The sequence below is a fragment of the Botrytis sinoallii genome (genome assembly GCF_014898435.1).
Source record: "Botrytis sinoallii strain Bc 23 chromosome Unknown BSIN_007, whole genome shotgun sequence".
Classification (NCBI taxonomy): Eukaryota; Fungi; Ascomycota; class Leotiomycetes; order Helotiales; family Sclerotiniaceae; genus Botrytis; species Botrytis sinoallii.
Genome location: NW_024066034.1, coordinates 2486161 through 2504994, shown reverse-complemented (window position 1 = coordinate 2504994; position 18834 = coordinate 2486161). Strand labels below are relative to the sequence as shown.

General features: G+C 42.0%; 10 protein-coding genes across 10 annotated transcripts; 1 reads left to right on the top strand and 9 right to left on the bottom strand.

Annotated features, from left to right (window-relative positions):
* Positions 1–435: 435 nt before the first annotated feature.
* On the bottom strand, positions 436–986 carry EAF02_005063 (uncharacterized protein; the record flags this gene model as incomplete). Its single annotated transcript, XM_038901111.1, has 2 exons — positions 436–849; positions 921–986. 2 exons carry the CDS (start codon positions 984–986, stop codon positions 436–438), a joined length of 480 nt encoding a protein of 159 aa, XP_038759623.1.
* A 432-nt stretch (positions 987–1418) lies between these two features.
* EAF02_005062 (uncharacterized protein) lies at positions 1419–2007 on the bottom strand (the record flags this gene model as incomplete). The annotated part of the gene is made up of 2 exons (XM_038901110.1): positions 1419–1862; positions 1936–2007. 2 exons carry the CDS (start codon positions 2005–2007, stop codon positions 1419–1421), a joined length of 516 nt encoding a protein of 171 aa, XP_038759622.1.
* Positions 2008–2489: 482 nt separating this feature from the next.
* On the bottom strand, positions 2490–2955 carry EAF02_005061 (uncharacterized protein; the record flags this gene model as incomplete). Its single annotated transcript, XM_038901109.1, has 2 exons — positions 2490–2819; positions 2902–2955. 2 exons carry the CDS (start codon positions 2953–2955, stop codon positions 2490–2492), a joined length of 384 nt encoding a protein of 127 aa, XP_038759621.1.
* Positions 2956–3202: 247 nt separating this feature from the next.
* Positions 3203–3657, bottom strand: EAF02_005060 (uncharacterized protein; the record flags this gene model as incomplete). The annotated part of the gene is made up of 2 exons (XM_038901108.1): positions 3203–3532; positions 3607–3657. The coding sequence occupies 2 exons, from the start codon at positions 3655–3657 to the stop codon at positions 3203–3205; spliced, it is 381 nt and encodes a 126-aa protein (XP_038759620.1).
* Positions 3658–6155: 2498 nt separating this feature from the next.
* Positions 6156–6465, bottom strand: EAF02_005059 (uncharacterized protein; the record flags this gene model as incomplete). The annotated part of the gene is made up of 2 exons (XM_038901107.1): positions 6156–6353; positions 6418–6465. The coding sequence occupies 2 exons, from the start codon at positions 6463–6465 to the stop codon at positions 6156–6158; spliced, it is 246 nt and encodes an 81-aa protein (XP_038759619.1).
* Positions 6466–6883: 418 nt separating this feature from the next.
* On the bottom strand, positions 6884–7377 carry EAF02_005058 (uncharacterized protein; the record flags this gene model as incomplete). The annotated part of the gene is made up of 3 exons (XM_038901106.1): positions 6884–6894; positions 6986–7256; positions 7336–7377. The coding sequence occupies 3 exons, from the start codon at positions 7375–7377 to the stop codon at positions 6884–6886; spliced, it is 324 nt and encodes a 107-aa protein (XP_038759618.1).
* Positions 7378–8896: 1519 nt separating this feature from the next.
* EAF02_005057 (uncharacterized protein) lies at positions 8897–9284 on the bottom strand (the record flags this gene model as incomplete). Its single annotated transcript, XM_038901105.1, has 2 exons — positions 8897–9190; positions 9252–9284. 2 exons carry the CDS (start codon positions 9282–9284, stop codon positions 8897–8899), a joined length of 327 nt encoding a protein of 108 aa, XP_038759617.1.
* Positions 9285–9471: 187 nt separating this feature from the next.
* On the bottom strand, positions 9472–10795 carry EAF02_005056 (uncharacterized protein; the record flags this gene model as incomplete). The annotated part of the gene is made up of 3 exons (XM_038901104.1): positions 9472–9697; positions 10024–10629; positions 10700–10795. The coding sequence occupies 3 exons, from the start codon at positions 10793–10795 to the stop codon at positions 9686–9688; spliced, it is 714 nt and encodes a 237-aa protein (XP_038759616.1). The 3' UTR covers positions 9472–9685.
* Positions 10796–14409: 3614 nt separating this feature from the next.
* EAF02_005055 (uncharacterized protein) lies at positions 14410–15858 on the top strand (the record flags this gene model as incomplete). The annotated part of the gene is made up of 3 exons (XM_038901103.1): positions 14410–14656; positions 14707–14796; positions 14858–15858. The coding sequence occupies 3 exons, from the start codon at positions 14410–14412 to the stop codon at positions 15856–15858; spliced, it is 1338 nt and encodes a 445-aa protein (XP_038759615.1).
* Positions 15859–16526: 668 nt separating this feature from the next.
* Positions 16527–18730, bottom strand: EAF02_005054 (uncharacterized protein; the record flags this gene model as incomplete). Its single annotated transcript, XM_038901102.1, has 2 exons — positions 16527–18373; positions 18427–18730. The coding sequence occupies 2 exons, from the start codon at positions 18728–18730 to the stop codon at positions 16527–16529; spliced, it is 2151 nt and encodes a 716-aa protein (XP_038759614.1).
* Between the last annotated feature and the right edge of the window lie 104 nt (positions 18731–18834).

Genomic DNA, 18834 nt, shown 5'->3' with positions numbered 1-18834 from the left:
GAAGCACCATCTTTCTTCTTTCCAGAGTTTCCACTCATCTCGGAAGCGCTTCTTTTCGGTGGCATATTTGCTAGTTGAAAGATATTGAGTTTTATTTGGAAGTTGAGGGTATTTAAGAAGAAGGAAGATCGCAAGGCTCTGAGGGAGATCAAGGAAGATAGAATGGGGTTTGGGACTCTAGTAAATATCACGAAAGATCAAAGAGGACCTGGACAGTAAAGTTCACTTTTTAAATGTGAAGTGTTGATTTCCGCTGAAGTCAAGTCAAGTCTAGCTGATAGATGTAACATTCTCTCATGTCCCGTACCCCCAGTTCCCACGCATGACTTCTGGCTCTACTACTTGTTGAAAGATCTGTTGAGGAGGGAGTGTTAGCACCAAGTCGTGAAGGAAAGACAAATGATTCATCGGAAAGGGGATCTATGACTTACACCATCAGACATCGCCTTCATTCTCCCTACTTTCCATCTTCATTCTTTCCTTAGATGAAGATTCTGCCTCAGTCAATGCCTCCTTGATTAATTCCTCCAATTCATCCTTTCCAGCCTTCAAAAGCGTTTTCAAAAACTCCTCTCCTCGGTCTTGAGCCACTCTTAGTGATTTCTCCTCCTTCTCGAATCCTTCAAGTTCATCTCTGGATATACGAGCTTTGTGTTCCAACAATCTGAGTTCTCTTCGCTTTCTCTCTATCTCAAATTCGACTCTTTGGATGTTCATTTCGTATAAATGGAGTCCCGCCTCGTCCTCTTCGATTTCATGTTTCTTCCAATCAACGTCTTCTTGCGATGAATATACATCCCAGGATCTTGTGGTGATAGCCTGCTGACATTTTTTGAGCGCTTGTTTGACCTAAGTAAGTAACGTAGAGTTAGTTACCGCGGCATAAGGATGTGACAATGAGGAGATTTGGTTTTACTGACCCCCTGGAAAGGATCATCCAGTTCAGTCTCGCAGACTGCTTGAAGAGCGGTTCGTTTACGAGACATTCTTTAATAGTGCAAGTGCTCAAATTTGTGCTTGGGGTTGGAGATGTCTAAAGCCTTAAACTTTGTAACGTTGAATAAATGATGAGTCTCAAACATAGCGATGTGTAAATTAGACCAGCTAGTAAGTGAATCACCAAAGAAAATTTGATCAAGAAAAGCACGCTAAGAAATGCTACTTGTGAATGTTGAAGTGAATAATAATGAGACCTTGTGTTATCATCGAATAAATTCTGGTGATATGGAAACTTGATTTCCGTAAGTACCTATGTATCGCTCTGATAACCGTAAGCTTTTCCCATATCCCGAATCCCGTTTCCCTACAAACTGTCTTCGCCTCAGATCTGGATAGCTGGAAACAGAATACAATTAGTCCTGCAAACCCGATACTTCATACGACTGGAGGAAATGTAACTTACATTGCATGGTAAAGCCCTAAATCTCATCTTTGACCATCTTCTTGCCTCCATCACCCTCAATCTTCTCAGTCTGATCTCCCTCACTCTCCTTCTCTAGCGACAAACCCGCCTTCTCCAACTCTCCTTCTAGAAATTTCTTCAAGTCCTTTTGTAAAAATCCCTGCAACTTTTCTTCACGAGCCTCTCCTTGCTTTTGAATTGCCAGAATCACTTCCTCTTCCTGCTTCAACTCCTCAATTTCCTGTCGATTCTTCTCGATGTCTTCTTCGTACTCTTTATTTGTTTTCTCAAGTTTTCCTACAGCTTTCTGAGCATCCTTGATGCATTGTTTCCATTTTTTGATATCCTCTTCATGAGATAAAATGTCTATGGTATTATTGATGATGAGGTAAGCAAACTGACTAGTCTCAATATTGCTGAAAGTGACTTTGTGTGCATTTTCTTTGAGCATCTCTTTCATCTAAACAGAGGGTAAGCAGATAGAAGTAAGGATACGTATAAATGATAGAGAACGCGGAATCTAGATTACTCACTCTCTTGAGGGGACTATCCTCGGCCTTTCCCGAGCTCCCCATCATTTCGGAGGCATTTCTTTTAGGGGGCATATTGAAATTCGGAGATGATATCGAGTTAAGACTTTGTAGTACGGTAAATTTCCTTAGAGAGTTTGAATACTTCGGGGGGTGTAGTCTGCTTCGAAGTTGGAGAAGTCCAAAGTTGGGAATTTCCTGAGAAGGAGATGGATACAGTGTGACTTTAAGTGGGTACAACCACATGTGCATGAAGGGAGGGGTTTTATTTCACTTTCAAGGTTGCAGATGAAATTCATGAGAGTATCCGTATGTATTCAAAGAAGTCTGGTCTAGGTTTTGATTTTAGGAAGGCCTTGTGTGCAGTCATTAACGTTGACCTCCCCTCCGCAGTGAATTGACCATGATCTCCACCCGTAAAATGAATCACTAACCCGCACTTGATATCTTTGGATCTATTTGTTCTGTTTTGAATAAATAATAATTAGTATCTGATGCAAGAAATGAAGACAAATAATTTTGTAACCGGAATGAAAATAGTTTCACACAACATACCCTCACGCGTTTTTTTCAGCCGCCTCTTCCTCCAGCAAAATCTTCCAACGCTTTCTGATCATCTCATCAACAGCAATACAATGCATTTCTTCCGCCTTAAGATCCTTTTGACGCTTCCTGAACTTCATCAATACTCGCTCGCCGTTTCTCAGGCCTCTACGGAGACTTGGCTCCAATATCTGCCTTCTTTTGTAAGAAGCTCGTTGATAGTGTTCAATGCAGCTTTGAGTGTGCTCTTCGAGACCGCGAATGCATTCTCTGGCTCTCTGGAGATCTATGGCGACCGCATCGCTTTGTGCTTGGAAAATTGGCATCATGTAAAGTGTTTGGGCCTACAAGCGCATGTTATTACTGTATTATGTAAACAAAGAGGAGACGCGCTCGCTGGAGAGACCAGCGCCTGCATTTACTCACGAGATCATATTTGCTGATGTTTGCAACCAGCTCGGCGGCGCCCATTTCCTCCATGTTTGCGAAATGAAGTTCGAAGATGGGATTTTGGGTGGAGTATTCGAGTTGTGTGGAGATATTAAGATCTTGATGTATAAGTATTTAAAGAAAGGTGCCGAGTAAAATATCATTTAGCGAAGCTAATAAGTCAAAAACTCACTACAGACAATATTCGTTGAAAATTTTCAAGATCATGTTGACTTTTGAAAGTTAATTGGATGCAGAAAATGATGGATATTCACTTCTTTGTGCCCGAGAAGTACTCTCAAATATGCCTTGCAGTCTTTTTCTTCGCCATCAAATCCTCAATGCGCTTCATACACGCCTTCTCCATGTCAATAGACTCCTCTATGAACTTATGCATATCCTTTTGACCCTTCTCCCGACAAGCAATCATTCTATCGAGTAGACTCGCCAAGGAGTCTAAAAGGTGTTTGTGTTGTCTTTGGCGTTCTACAGGGAAGAACTCATACAATGCGATTGTAGAACGAGCATCTTCTTCTTCACGAAGAGCACTTGCTGTAGATTTTGCGAGTGTATCGATGTATTCCTGAGTCTTTCTCTTTGCCACTGGGAGGAACTCAAGTACTTCGTACTAATGAGATCATATAAATTAGAATCCCGGCGATTATACAGGGAAAACAACGGGGAGTGCTTGAATTTACTTACGAGAGTGAGTGATTCAATAATTGAGATCATTGATGCCTCAGATGATGCCATTTTTCGGTTGCGACTGTAAATTGAAATCTGCGTGGTGTCTTTGTGAAGTTGGAGAGGTGTTGAAGGACTGATGCTGAATGACCGGCTCAATCTGGTATGTCGAGGGTGTAAGAACTTGAGTTGTTTGTCGAGTTAGTTGTTGCATGTAACAATTTCTGATTATTAGAGAAATTCAAGCAAATAGAAGGATAGTAGAGCCGTCAGTGCCTCATTAGCTAGTGAATAATCTCTGTCACATGAGTGCACCGATGTACGAGGGACAGTGAATTATCGTGAGAGAGTTAGAGTGAGCTACCAAGCTATACATGCTGGTCCTTCAGAAAATTGGGAATCGATGTCATGCTTTATTGTGGTAGGAGAAAACATGCAAGAAAATATGTTAGAAAAAAGTATATAATGTTTCACTGATGTATATTTTGTGTGAGAACATTTACAAAACTCTTTTTGTTGTGAGCTCCAGAACATATGAAAATCAAGCATTCACTCGAGCAATTGACAACTGTGAGGTCAATACACTTGTATGTGATTCCTCATGAATGCATTACTGTAACCTCTTCATTAATCCTGAAACTCCGTAAGAAGCCCATACAAAATATCTATCAACACCTGGGCACAATGTGATACTTCAAGTCTCCTCGCTACCTATATTCCCACTAGACAGCATTCCTCCCAACAATCAGACCCCCTAGCGCTTCCCACTTCACTACACCCACAACACTACACCCACAACACTACACCCACAACACTACACCCACAACACTACACCCACAACACTACACCCACAACACTACACCCACAACACTACACCCACAACACTACACCCAATTTATCTCACCCTTCGTATCTGATCAAACCTACAAGTTTCTCAAATATCACACCTACTTCGAGGTTGAAGTGCTATTCAAACTAATCTACGCCTACCAACTAGCCTAAAATAAGCGAATTCTTGGCGTTTCGAGCCTAAGAATTGAGGAAGACGATGAGAGTTTCCTGATGTAGATTTTCCTCTAAAGGGACCACGAAGTTCGGTTTAAAAGCTAGGCACTAGTACTAATGAGATTCAATGAAGCGCAGGATCAGCCTTGTTATTCGGCAATGATAGTTTAGATTGAAGTACTACTATTTGATAGAGGTGCATTATATGGCAAGTGAAATAGACAGAAACTACTATCCATGAGCTCAAGCGCGATCTTCTATTTCTTTTCTTATACTTCCATACATCTTCCGCATGGAAAATGAGCGACTCTTCTTCCGCGTTCTCTCGTCCGCCTCTTCTCCATTCATCATTACTTTTTCCTGTACTCAGAATCTACCGAGTGCTTTATGGTTTATAATCAGACAGTGGAATTTTTACGGATTCGAAATCTACCAGAAAATTTAGAACTACTTCCTCAAGATGTCTGACGCCCAGTAGCGTACTCTAAGCGATCTATCCGCGTCTGGAAGTAAAGATCAAGGTTGGTGTTGATCCAACCCAGACCGGCTCTGGTTTTTTCAAAGATCACAACTAACGATCATGCAAACACATTCGATACACAGAATGAAAACCTCTGAGGTATTTGTGAATTCTTGTTACTTTGATAAATAATAAATATTCACCCAAATGAGTTTCTTGAACCAGTCTGTCACGTGCTAGGAAATTTAACAGTTTTTTGTTGCATGTCTGCTCCAGGCTGTTGGAGCCCATAAGCCCCCCCTGTACCTTTTACGAAGTGACAAGAAATATCTTCCTAGGAACTCTTCTTCTTTTTTCCCTCCTATATCGAATCACATCCCGCGATTCCCATCTCCTCTGCCACGTGCCTGCAATCTGCCATCCCATCTACGCACATGTTCATCACAACTGCATTTTCAGAAAAAGAAAAAGAAGGCTTTTCCGCACATAAAATTAGGACATGTCAAAAGCAAACTGTTTCACATGATGAGAACTATCCAGCACCAGTATCTTGATCCTAGCTCATACCCCAAAGCCATATCTTGTTTCGCAGCCTCAGCAGATCTCCAGCCTTCTCTCCAGCACTTCTCTAGATCCCACCATATTGCAAGATTGCTTCCTCAACAACACTTTGCAAATACTCAAGAGCCCTCGCAATTACCCTTCTTTGACGCTAATAACGGACTGTTTCTTCCCTTCATATTCGAAGTTGTTACTCGTCTTGTTCAAATTCCTCGTCCTGTAGAAATCTGTCAATCATTCGTCCTGAATGAGAATTGAAAGAACAGGTATTAAAACTTACTTAGTCGGCTAGCTGAAGTTCTTGCTCATGAAGGTTAGAATCCATTGTCGAAATTTGCTGGAGGTTTGTTGTTTTAAAGTTGCTTATGATTTCTGGCTGTAGAAAAACTCGCATTCGTATTCGGATATGTAGATGCTAAGAAAGAAAGACTGATCTCGTAAGAGAAGCAAATGCTTTTAAAAGTGATTGAGCGGGTAACGATCGACCATGGTGTGGGGACATTCGAGCCAATTCGCATGCTTCCAATCAACAATATCAATATCATTCCCTAGCTTCTCTGACGAGATTGCGCAAGTTCTCCAGAGCTCTGATTGCTGATATCAAAGCCAATTCTCTCTCTATTTCGGCAACTCTTCGAACAATCTCGCGCGCCATTTCTTCAATCTGTCTCATAAGTTCGATTAACGATTCATCGGGCGTTTCACTTGATGAGTCTTGGAGATCTCTAACAGCTTGATTCTGGGAAAGGTGTGTTAGGTTCAGTTGTTATGTGAAGGAAGGGGAGGATAAGGCGGAAGCTTACAAGTCTCGTAACTCGATCATTTAGCCTAGTAGTGCTGAGATCGGCCATGTTGCATGGGAATGAGTTCTATTGAATCGAAGACAGTGTACGTAAACTTTGGATTGTAAAAGGTTTAAGTTACTGTTGAATATGGATAATAAGAGTTTGATGGGATTGTATGGCTTTCGAGAGATTGTGGGGTATAAATATCATCCATGAGTAGGAAGTTTGACGTCACGTTATGTGCTGGAGAAAGCAGACAAGGTCATGTGCGTTCACTTTCCAAAACTGAATTTGTTTTTAGAGAAGATTGTTCACGTATATTATTTATCACTTATCATAAAATCGGAATGCTCGTGAAGTTCTTCGATGATCAAATCCGTCATCCCAGAGCCAGTTAACTGCAAGCTCAACGTATGTTGTATCCCAATTTCCGTATATCCTTTCCCGCGACGAACGCCTCGAATTGGCTATCCTCGTTCTGAGTTTAGATGGGTTCTATCGAAGAACGATGTTAGTGATATTCGCAAATACCCATTCCTCGTAGAATTATGACAGAGCAGTTCAAACAAAATATGAGATGTCTTACCTTCCAAGCAAGCCCAAGCAGCTTGATGAAGCAAGTATGCCTTTCTTCCCGCCTCGATTCTCTCTTCATCACTTATTCCCTCTGCACACAAGCACCATGATAGGTAATACTTGTAACTAGCCAGTTGACCATTCGAAAACTCGATCAATTTTCTGCAATTTCTGATCGTACAGTCTTCTTCTTGAGTGACAACACCAGAGGCCATGATTTGTTCGATTTGCAGTGTATTCTCTTTGATTTGGTCTCCGGCATGGTTGATTCTGATAAGTATCTGGGAAATATAGGGTTAGAATGGCTTGATATCGATCTGGGGGGGGGGGGGGGGGGGTTTCTAGTGTGAGGCAACTTACATCCATGATTTCGTATTTGTTCTCCTCGATTCTGGAAGGCATTTTATGGCTGTAGTGGTGGTTTGCGTTAATGAGAAGCTATATCTTGATCTAAGAGGTTTGGTAAAGACCAAGATAGGATCTTGGACTTGAGCTGAGAAGGTGAAGTATCTGGACAACTTCGAGACTTGGAAGACAATATAGCTCGCTAAATAAAGGATTCACTTGATCAAAGTTACGAGCAAACATGCATGAATCTAGGGACTGATATCAACGAAGGACAGGAAAGTGCTTGGTATTTATTGTCATTCTTCAGAAGGGAAACTGAATGTTATATAAAATGGCAAATCCTTACTCGACACCCTTTAGAACACTTCCCCAAGCTCAATCATCATTGTTGTGGCCCATGACCCTTAAGATCTATGCAAAATGCTCACATCAGATTGATACTGACACACATCTCAGTACAAATCATCAAGGTTCCCCAGTACGCTGTTCCTCAGGACCAAGAGCAGAATATTGCAAAATAATCTTTTCCACTTCCTCCAATAGAGCGACACATTTCAGGTCCAGTTCCTTAAGCAGTTCTACCTGCTCCTCCATCTAGCCGAGAGTCTTCTTCCATGCGTACAAAATGGCGATATATCGAAGTCGTTGCCAGAAGGTTCCCGTCATCTCTGCTTCTATTTTTCCAACTTAAGAGTTTCAATATCCAGTTTGTGCTCTTATACATCTTGTTGATACCGAACGAGAAGTACAGCGAGCTCGTTGTAAATCTTTGCATATTTAGAGCGCTGATTTTCCTATTGACATCTTGTTAGTATAGAGGAAACTAAATGATTCATATTTTTACTTACCGCTTTTGAAGGAATGATGAAGGCATCTTTGATGCTTGGTAAAAAATCAGAGGTTGTTGTGCAGAGGGCCGATGAATTTTTCAATAGCTTCGAGACCGGAGCTTGAGAGGGGTTTATGTGTTTATGGATCTGTGATAAATAATCTCTCCATGGCAGGGAAGCGGATTGAGATACATTTACTGCCAAATATTGGACCCAATCATTATGGCAGTTTTTCTTTCTTAGTGAGATGATTTATTATTCACTATTTGTTATCAGAAAACAGAAACATTTGAGATAGCCCTGAATACCTAGGTACCTACTGGAGCCATGCAACAAAATGCCACTTCACATTCCTGCATCTAAATCATGCCCCATAAAGCTCTATCAGCGCTGCATTCAACCTCCTTGTGATTCTGCTTCTCTCTGGAACTCTAGCATGAGTATGGTCAATGATAACCTTTTCTATGCTTTTCACGGGGGTCTTAAATCCTAAAAATTCTTTCCCCTAGATCTCCCATAAAATCACATCAAAAACGTAGGATTGCTCAATGTATCCTGTCCCAATCCCGTTATCCAGTCCTTGTATTATACCCAATCTATTCTGTGACCCGGCGATACTATACTCCATGACTTGGAGACAGAAGTATCAGTAATTCTCTTTACACCCAGCGTCCAGTAATGAGTGAAAGCAACCAGAAGCTCGCCGGTCGAAAATCAAGGCGTCTACCTAGTACTCACATAGATCAAGACCCTTCCACCTTCCCATCTATGTTCTTATCTGCATCTCCATTTCCATTTCCATTCCCATCTCTATCTTCATCTCCACCACCAAACCCAACCAATCCACAACAATCTTTGTGCTCAGCACCCGTCTCCTGTAACTTCTTTGTAATATTCTTCAGCCTCTCTTGAATCCCCTGCAACTCTGCAATGTGCCCGTCATTCTTTTCCTTATGCTGCTGAAGCTCTTCTTGTGTTGCTCGTATTTGTTTGTTCAATTCAAGAGCGTTCTGATCGAAATCCGCGCAAGATTTTTTCTTTATTGAAATTGTCAGTGAAATTTCAAGCGATCGTGAAAGAGACAAGATTAAAACTTACGAAGCCATCTTCGAGCTCTAGCGATTTGGACATCTTTGCTGATCCGTAGAATCAAGACTGGTTTGGGTCGTGGAATAATCCCTTGGGTGGTTTATGTGTATTTTAAATTCGAAGGATTTCCGAATTAGCTTCAATGTGGTGAGAAAGTGAAGTGAATAGATACTTATTGAGTCAAGAGTATTGTTCATTCATATAAGCGGTAAAAACAAATATCATTTCTTGGAGTATTTAATATAGCAATGTTAATATGACAATGATATTCACAAAGAACATCAAAGCACAAAGCGAACTTTGAGGCCTTTTATACATTCTGAGTCTCCTATTCTTCCATATTTTTGCGAATCTTCTCCCAACATATTATACTGCCTACTACCAAATGCTTCCATCTAGACTCCAAAGCCAAGAGCAAATTAGGATATATAGCTCCATTATAGTCAACTACCTTTCTATAAAGAGACAAGACGTTAGCACAACTAGAATTTGAGAGCACTCAGCACTTTGTACCCTTTTCAGACAGCAAATAGATAGATGTGGCGTACCTGATTTCTGACCCTGGTCCAGTAATGTGATACACGGCATTCGTGTTCTTTGCTGCATCAAAACCAGGACATTCGAATTCAGGCGCTCATTTGTCGTATCTAGTCCATTCGAGGTTTCATTTTCTATCGAGACATCCGAAAATCAGTATGTGATCAGACTAGTGTTGAGTATGAAGTGCGCGACTTGAATTGAGTTTGGGGCATCGAATCCATAGATATTGGGAAGAACATACGGTTCGAGGCTCATTCTTGACGCCAATGTCATCACTAGGTTGAGTTTCTGAGCCGATTAAATTCGCCAGAATACTCTTCTTGACTTTCTGAAGCAATACTGCCTCGTACGACGCAAACTTCTCGCTCAATTCACGCTTCTGATTTTCCATCAAAACGAATTCATAACAAGCTAACTTCTCGTCCAACTTGCGCTCATGATTTTCAATTTTCAATTTTTGAGACTTCAAATCTAACCCGATAGATTGAATACATGTGCTGGTTTTGTTCATGAAGCCATCTTCATGCATCTTGAGCCTGTCTTCTAGTAACTGGATCTTCTCATCTTGTGTGCTTCTTAGGATATGCTGTGTCTTGAATTGCGTATCATAGCAGCTTTCGTACGACTTCAACGTCGCGATTTGCATATCGTACGATTTTCGAGCCATATCATAGCTTTGAATGACCGCATTTTGATTTTGCTGATTGAGCTCTAAAGCATGAACACGCCAAGCTTGTACTTTCAAGTTGTGATCCAAACTTGCAATGGTATTCTCATGGCCTAAAACCCTATTCTTCAGTGCTTTGTTAGATAGTTCGAGATTTTTGATGCGATTGACAAGTGCGGGCTGCAGAAATCCATCAGCTATATTTCCTACCAAGAACGAAGGCAGGTAAGAACTGCAACAGGAAGCATACCGATACATGTTGTTGATGGATCACAGTCACAGGATTTCCGGGTGCTATAGTGGCACCGATAATTCCAGCTGTTTCGAGCTCCTGCTGAGCGTTCATTGCGTCGGTAGCAGATCACAGAAAATTAGATGTTCGAGTTTAAAGTGCTGGATAATTTGAGATATGCTCTCATCTGTGTACTCGAGGATATTGGCAGACAATGAATCGAGTTGATAGATAGAAGACTTCCGTTGTCTGTACAATCAAAGACCTAAGATGTGAGAGTTGAAGCTCAAAGGTCAATGTGAGCGGGAAGGCTTGTTTTTTGTGCGAACAGAGGATGAATGAGACCAGGAGATGAAATTAGGATGATTGTAAGCGCGATAAAAATTTACCTCAGCTTAAATTGGAAGGATCGCATAGATCTCTTGTTTCTGAGTGACAGCTCCTGCCTATGTTGTTATTATCACGTACCAACTGCGATATCAAAAGGGAAGGAACGAGTGTGTCCGCCCTACCACCCAAAATGACTTCCAATTGTCTTTCCCAAGTGCTCGAAAATTCATACTTCACTCCAGCCAAAATGATTAGTAGTAAGGGAAGCATTAGACTCTATCCATATAACCAAAACAAAATCCACTTTTGACTTCCAAAAATAAACGTATTGCCAACTCGTCTTCTTGCTAAACTACCATTCATCACCAATCTCCGCTTAAACCACATCATCTCTCCCCCAGGATATTAAAAGAATAAAATTCCAAGATCACGATGCCCTTTAACTCCAACCCAATGAACCAAAGCATATCTACATGACAAGATGTAGATTGTATGTCACTGTCCGATCGTTGATCCCCCAATTGCAAAATGGTAATGCGGGCAGAAAATCATTCAGGAACGATGAACTCTACCACTGACATGGAAATAGTTGAGGCTTTGTTCGTTTTCAGAAACTATATATCCGAGGCTGGGGCGCAATTAAGGATGAGTGTCTTCCTGATCTATAAAACCCTCTTATATATTATCTGAAAGTTTCCAAACAATATTTTTTTGATTGATTCCTAAAGACCAGGATTGAATTTGACATAGCTATAAGCAAGAACGTCAAACCCAGTCCCATCCCGTAGGGAGTCATATATAGAAAAACCCTCAGATAAAACATGAGGCTCTTCTGACGACTCGAAAGACACCTAGATTGAGGCTGGGGTGATCTTCGCTTGTGAATGCGTTTGTGACAATGCGTTGGTCATTTTTCGGTGGTGTATTGTCTTATTGAAAAATTTACCACGGGTAGAACAGCGATTTGAGCATTTATATCTCGAGACACCACTTGTGCTCCAGATGAAAAAATTTCATAGGACCTTAATAATTTGCATATAAAGAATTTGTACAATCCAAGTTACTTGGTGTTGTAGTCGTTCCCCTTAGAAAAAGATAACCAAAACTTCAAAGCCAAGCATGCTGTCCCCTTTTTCTCCACAGTTATTCTTATGGTATCAGCATACATACAGCTCAGAGAAAGTAACCCCTGGGAATATCCTTTGTTTGCTAGGTTAACAATTGCTTGGCATGATCTTTGTATCACCCCTTCGTCCAAGATACTCGAGCTCTCGTCCCTCTTGTCCATCAAAATAACTTTTAAGTCATCATCGTCCTCACCTCTCAACTCTACTCGAAGAAGTCGTGCATTAACGCCTTTGATCTTCACTCCAAGAATCATTTGACCTCATCCAATTCCGCCAGAATAGTGCTGTCAGTCTCCATACCATGCTTCATCTTTCCTACTTCAATAATCTTAGCCTTCTTTGCCGTCGAGTCTTTTGTAAACGTGAATTTTCGGACTTCACAATTGTTGTAACCAGTACATGTTTATTGTTAGACGACTGATCAAGGAGAGGGTAGGATGTATTTAAGAAAGTACCCTTTTTCGGATCACTGACTGTCCCGTCCTCGGTCAAGTAATGAAGGAAACCTCCAAGTGTCACTAGAACAGTGTGCTGTGCTTCAATCATATAGAGCCATGCTCGAAGAGCAGTAGCCCATGCTGCAACGGCTTCATGATTAAGTACGTAGAGGTCTTTTTGGAAGATAACACATTATAAGTTACAGGAACAATTTTCTGGATGCTCAGAAACTCTTCTGATATCCTCTATGATTTTGGTCTTCAAAAGTAGCAAAAACATTATACAAACCTTCAAATTCGATACATCCTCCCTAAAATCGGAACCTATCTTCTCCGCGCCAAAGACTAATCCCTCATCCTTGAACAGTTTGGGAGTTTCTACATTCCTTAACACGTCTAGTGAAAACCCTGTATCACAAGATTTTGCAATAACTTCCTGAGCATTAGGTACTAGAAATAAGGAACCTCGGTCGAGAAAGTGTATTACTAAACGCTAAGAGACTGGTTTCAATGGCACGGCGATGGGCGATGGGCGATGAGAGAATTAGGTCAATCTTATTATGATATGGGAATATATTACGAAGACTCCGACATTATGTACGACCTCTAGGAGTTAAGATTGGATCTAGAATATAGAACTAGCGCTTTGATGGGGATCAATATAAGAATGAAGTGCGTACAGAGGGGCAAAACGAACCTTGATATTGTGTTCGGCCTCAGCGTATCGAACAATCAAAGATTTGAAAGCATTTTGTGGATAATGAATGGTTCTAGATCTTGTTAAGGTTGAATTTGATGCTGTAAAAACAAAGTAAGAATGACAGTGGGAATAGTATATCATGGACGAAGAAACCTATCCACAGCGCATTTTTCACTTCACACCTGCCTTTGATTGACTGCTATTGACCCCTACCTACCTTATGAACTTGAAGATAAAAGTTATCCGTTACTTTGAGGCTTCATGTAAGTCGGGGTCTGGTGCCAGCTATCAAATATCCTTGTGTACCTTCGTCCATCTGTGGTTGAACCCGAACTTTTAAAAATATCATGCATGATAAAGCTTCGCTTGAAGGCTTACCACAAGCATTCTTCCAGAGATGTCCATCTAAATGTAACCAATCTGGTGATCTATTCGAATACATGGAGTCAAGGGAGTCGGTATGTTCGAGAGAGGCACACGCGACGTGAAGCAAACGATGGTGGAAGATGTATGCACGGACCACTTTAATGATCTCACCACTCTCTTTTTCCTCAGGTTAATGTCTTTGCCCTTGGCGATGAATGACTGTCATTCCATAAATAAGATGGATAATTCGACTGCATGTCTATCCCTAGATATTCCTCTAGATACTAGACGAAAATTCGATCTTACATATACCAAGGCTATCCTAATCGTCTAGTTTTTACACGCGACACGAGATACGAGACGAAATGACTAGTATGTTTGCGAGGTATGCGAGGTACACATCTCCTATTCCAGCAAGCACTCCTGTCAATCCACCAAGATCTGTATCAGAAAGCTTGTTTCCAATTCTTTTCATCAATTGATAAGGACCTGCATAAATTGGAACTTCTCCTTCCCACAAATCTTACCAATTAGTTGGTCGGACGGTTCTTTGTGTCCCCTGTCAATATGACGTTATGCACATTAGACAACATTGGCACCAAGATTTTACAAACGTATAAACCACATCGGTGGGTTTGCAACGCGTATTGAAGCGACAGGTAATATATTGTAGGATAAGTTGAATGTTTCTTACATATTTTAGCAATTCCCTCAATATCTACTTTCTTTCCTGACTTTCTCGCCCAATTCAAAAGCATCAGGAAAACTATGGGAGGTTCGGATTCTGCAACCGAAGGAATTCTTCCTGTCTTTCTAGGAGCCCTTCAAGCCTCCTTGACAGTTCTTTTAACAATAAGTTATGGAGTTATTGCATCGAGATTCAATTTGTTGAAGGAGTCTTCCACAAGAGATATTTCGAAAACGGCTGTTAGGTTGTTTCTACCAGCACTTTTAATCACAAATGTTGGAGAGGAATTGAAATCGGATACTGCGTACAGATATGTACCAGTGTTAGGTTAGTTTTACCCAATTGTCTGTGTATATACAAAGCTAACGATTGTGAAGTATGGGCTCTAATATACACTTTATCATCAATGGCGTTGGGAACGCTCCTTAAAAGAGCTTTTAAATTTCCCGCTTGGTGTGTACCAGCCAGTAAGCTCCCTTCCCTCCCCTTTGCTTTTCTCCATCTTTCATACCACTAACTATCCACCAGTATGTTTCAATAACACTACCGCGCTCCCCCTCCTCTTAATTCAAGCTCTCGACACAGCCGGTATCCTCACCAACCTAACCATGTCCGAATCCGACACCCCCTCCGCAGCCCTCAGCCGCGCAAAATCCTATTTCCTCGTCTCTTCCATGGTAGGAAACAGTCTTACTTTCGCTCTTGGTCCCCGACTTCTAGATGACGAAGAAGCCCCCGACAAACCCGACGAAGACTCAAAACCAAGCGATACACACAGTCCCACTGAGAGCGACGAGGAATATGCGCATCCCACCAACTCCGCCGGACGAACCGCAGAAGAAGAAGAAGAATACTCAAACGAAAGATCCACTCTTCTTCCACGCAGCGTTGCCCGAAGCAGAACTACTGTCGCCAAAAAATCAAAGAAAGAATGGAAGAGAATCCCTCTCAAGATTCGAAATGTAATATCAACTCTCTATAGTTTTATCAACGCCCCCCTCCTCGGCGCTCTCCTCGGTGCTCTCCTGGGCCTCACTCCCCCTCTCCACCGCATCTTTTTCGCCTCCCCATCATCCGGCGGTATCTTCAAAGCCTGGCTCACCACCTCCCTCAAAAACGTCGGCGAGCTCTTCGCCGCCCTCCAACTCGTCGTCGTAGGCGCCAAACTTTCCTCTTCCCTCTTACGCATGAAGAAAGGCGAATCTAGCGGAAAAGTCCCCTCAGTTTTCGTTCTCACCATCTGCTTCATCCGGTTCATCTTATGGCCCATAATCAGCATCGGAGTCATCTATCTCATTGCTTCCCACACAGGATGGTTAGATAACGATCCCATATTATGGTTTGTGTTGATGTTGATGCCGACGGGACCACCGGCTACGAAACTCACAGCGCTGGCGGATGTGAGTGGTGCGGATGAGGAGGAGAAGATGGCGATTGCGAAGTTTATAACGGTGGCTTATGCCGTTAGTCCGTTGATTTGTTTTGCGGTCGTGGGGAGTTTGAAGGCGTCTTTGGCGATTGAGGGGTGAGAAGCGAGGGGGCACAATGGTCGGTGCTTTTCGTGAGGGATAAGATTAGATGAGGAAGTGATATGCAATGCGAGACGGAATTAACTTGGGCACATGGTGGGTATTGCAAGGTATTGGATATACCTTGAGGATTTTTCAATAGACATAGAATTAGATGGAGTAAATCAAAAGTCTGTTTACATACAAACATGATTTTCCCTCCCCCATGCCCCCCAAAAAGCTTAAATTTAAAGTTCTGATCCTTCATTATCCCCTGATATATGAACGATTATTTGAAAACTAAAAGTGCATGTAAGATCCTTGCTATTCTTGTACAAAAACCACGCTTTGAATGCTCTTCCTTTTACATCTCCCATTCAACATCATTTGTACTGGTGCTCAAGAAATCCCCGGACGGAGCTCGAAATTGATATTTATGTTCTATCAACTCTCACCTCACTATTTGACTTAAACTCAACAATCAAAGAGAACGTGTTTTGTTATGCAACATTATATTGAGTACATTGGATACTAAGGTAAAGCATCCAGGTATCTATAGACTATGGATCACTTTTTAACACAACGCCAAGACTCCTACAATGCACTCGTTCTATACAGCGATGCCCCTATCTGTCTTCAAATCTCCATTCCCTTCCCCTATTTAATCCACTTATATCCATGTGACATGCTCAGATCATGCTCAAGATCAAACTCGAGCCCATATTACCCACCATCTTTTCCTTTCCGCCCTTTGCCTTCTTTGCAGCACCCTTTCCACTGGCCTTCTTGTCCTTCTCCTTTGCCTCGATCTCTTCTCTCTTGCTCTTCTGTTCAGCCGTCTCTTCTTTTGCCGCTTTCTCCAACTTCTTCTTGTTCTTAATCAAAACTTTCTTAACTTCATCTTTCTTTCCAAAAGATTCGGATTCTAATAATGCAACTACCACGAAAGAACTAGATCCAGTCGCCCATTCGACAATAAACTCCTTAATATGGGGATACAAGATATCCGCAAAGTTTAATGCTGGTATGATTGGCACAACGGACTTAGTAGCTGGGTCATAACGACCGCCTGCAATAAGAGCTTTAATCATTTTTCCACCGAAAGGTGTGCTTGCAATATGGGAAGGAGGTTCTGTACTCATTGCGCCTTCCTCGACAGGAGGTTGAACATAGGTTGGGTCTCCGGATACAGCTTCGGCGAGTGCTTCAAGAGCTGCTGATTTATCTCCTTCGGCGCCGAAGAGAACCTCAGTTACGAATTGACAACCGAAAGATGTGGCGATGAGTTCTCTAGCTGCAGAGGCGATAGCCTTGAGGAGGTAGGGGGAGAGAGACTTTACTAATTCTTGACGACGTATTTCTGGGTCTTTTTTAGAGGTAGTAGTTTTGATTGTATCAACTTCAGCGAGAATTTCGAGATCGGAGTTATGGCTTGCTGGGAATAGGGATTTTGAGCGACCTTGGAAAAGGTAAAGAAGTGTAGTACGGGCGTTGAGATCGTTGGCGGAGAATGCAATGTTCTCGACTTGCTTCTCTTCATCCTTGCTAAGCAATTCTGGGAAAATAGACTTCGCAGTCAAGACGGTATCATCAATGACTTCATATGCGGTGAGAATAACAATGTGGCCATTTGGATCTCCTGCCATCAGTTGTAACGTATCCTTGTACATCTTGAGGATATGTTTACGGTCCTTGGCACCTCCATATGCCAAAGCAAGACAAACGACTCTTGCTCCAGACTTAGTGAATGCCAAATTCTTCATCAAATCGCCTTCCTCGTCTCCCTTCAATAACTCAATAAAGTCGGTGATTTCCTCAGTACCTGGCTTAGCATTGAGGAAATATTGCAACATAGCATCGTGAAGGAGAGTGAAACCGTTGGTCTTCTTCTGCAAGAGATGGTTGATCATTTCTTGTAGATATCGCATGATGGGTGCTCGCTTTCCAGGCTCAGCAGCCAAAATCTCTGAGAGCTCTCCAGTCAAGAATGTAGAGGTATCTCTCTCCATAACGGCGAACTCAGCGCCATACCATTCTCGAAGAATAATAGCTCTCTGTTGCTTGGTAGCGACTCCACGGTAGATATCATCGAGAATCCATCCAGCTTCAGGGTGCTTGATAAGTCGACGAACGTGTCCGTAAAACTCAGGAACAATAAGGTCTCTAATTTCATCATCTCCCTGGACCAACAGTTTTCCGATCAAGAACTTGGCGTATCTACTCTCGGCCAATTGACGATATGTTCCCGCAAGCTCCTTTGCGATCAATCGTTTTTGCTCTGGGTTTGAATATTTGATTGCGGTTTGGACAACTCTTACACTGTCATGCTTAAGAACAAAGTCCTTGATCCTGCCAGTGATGAGCTCGAAAAGTTCCTCGACTAATTGTTTTCTCTCCTCCTTTGGGACATGCGACTTTCGGCGTAAACGTTCCCAAATCTTCTTCGTGCGTGCCAATTGATCTGCTAATGGTTTTGCGGCCTTTCTCTCATTTGCCAATTGCTTTTGTTTCGCATGTGCTTCTTTCGATGATTGACCTATGATGTGTAAGTATGAAAACCCTTTAACATGATGTTAGGAGGGAGCTCACTGCTTGCGGCAACGGCCTTAACTCTGTCTGGATGTAAGCCTTCAATGTCTTTCATCTCCGTATCTCCATCCTCGCTATCTGCAGAAGCAGAGTCCAAAGCAGCTCCTCCATCGTCAGAGTCCGAATCCTCTTCACTCTCGGATTCGACCTTCTTCACAGGCTTAGGCTTAGATTTTGAGTCCTTTCCCTTTTTCCCCGAATCAATTTTCGCTTTTTTATTTTCCTTTACATGAACATCTTTCGCAGGCGCCGACTTTCTCTTCATACCTGTCACCATTGTCTTCGATGTTGTTACTGGAGCCATTTTGGTACAATTGTTGATTTGATTTCCACGGATGGGCTGCCTCGTGGTTTACTTGGGGAACTTTTTTTTGTCTGATAAAAGATAAACTTTTTCATATCGGCGCT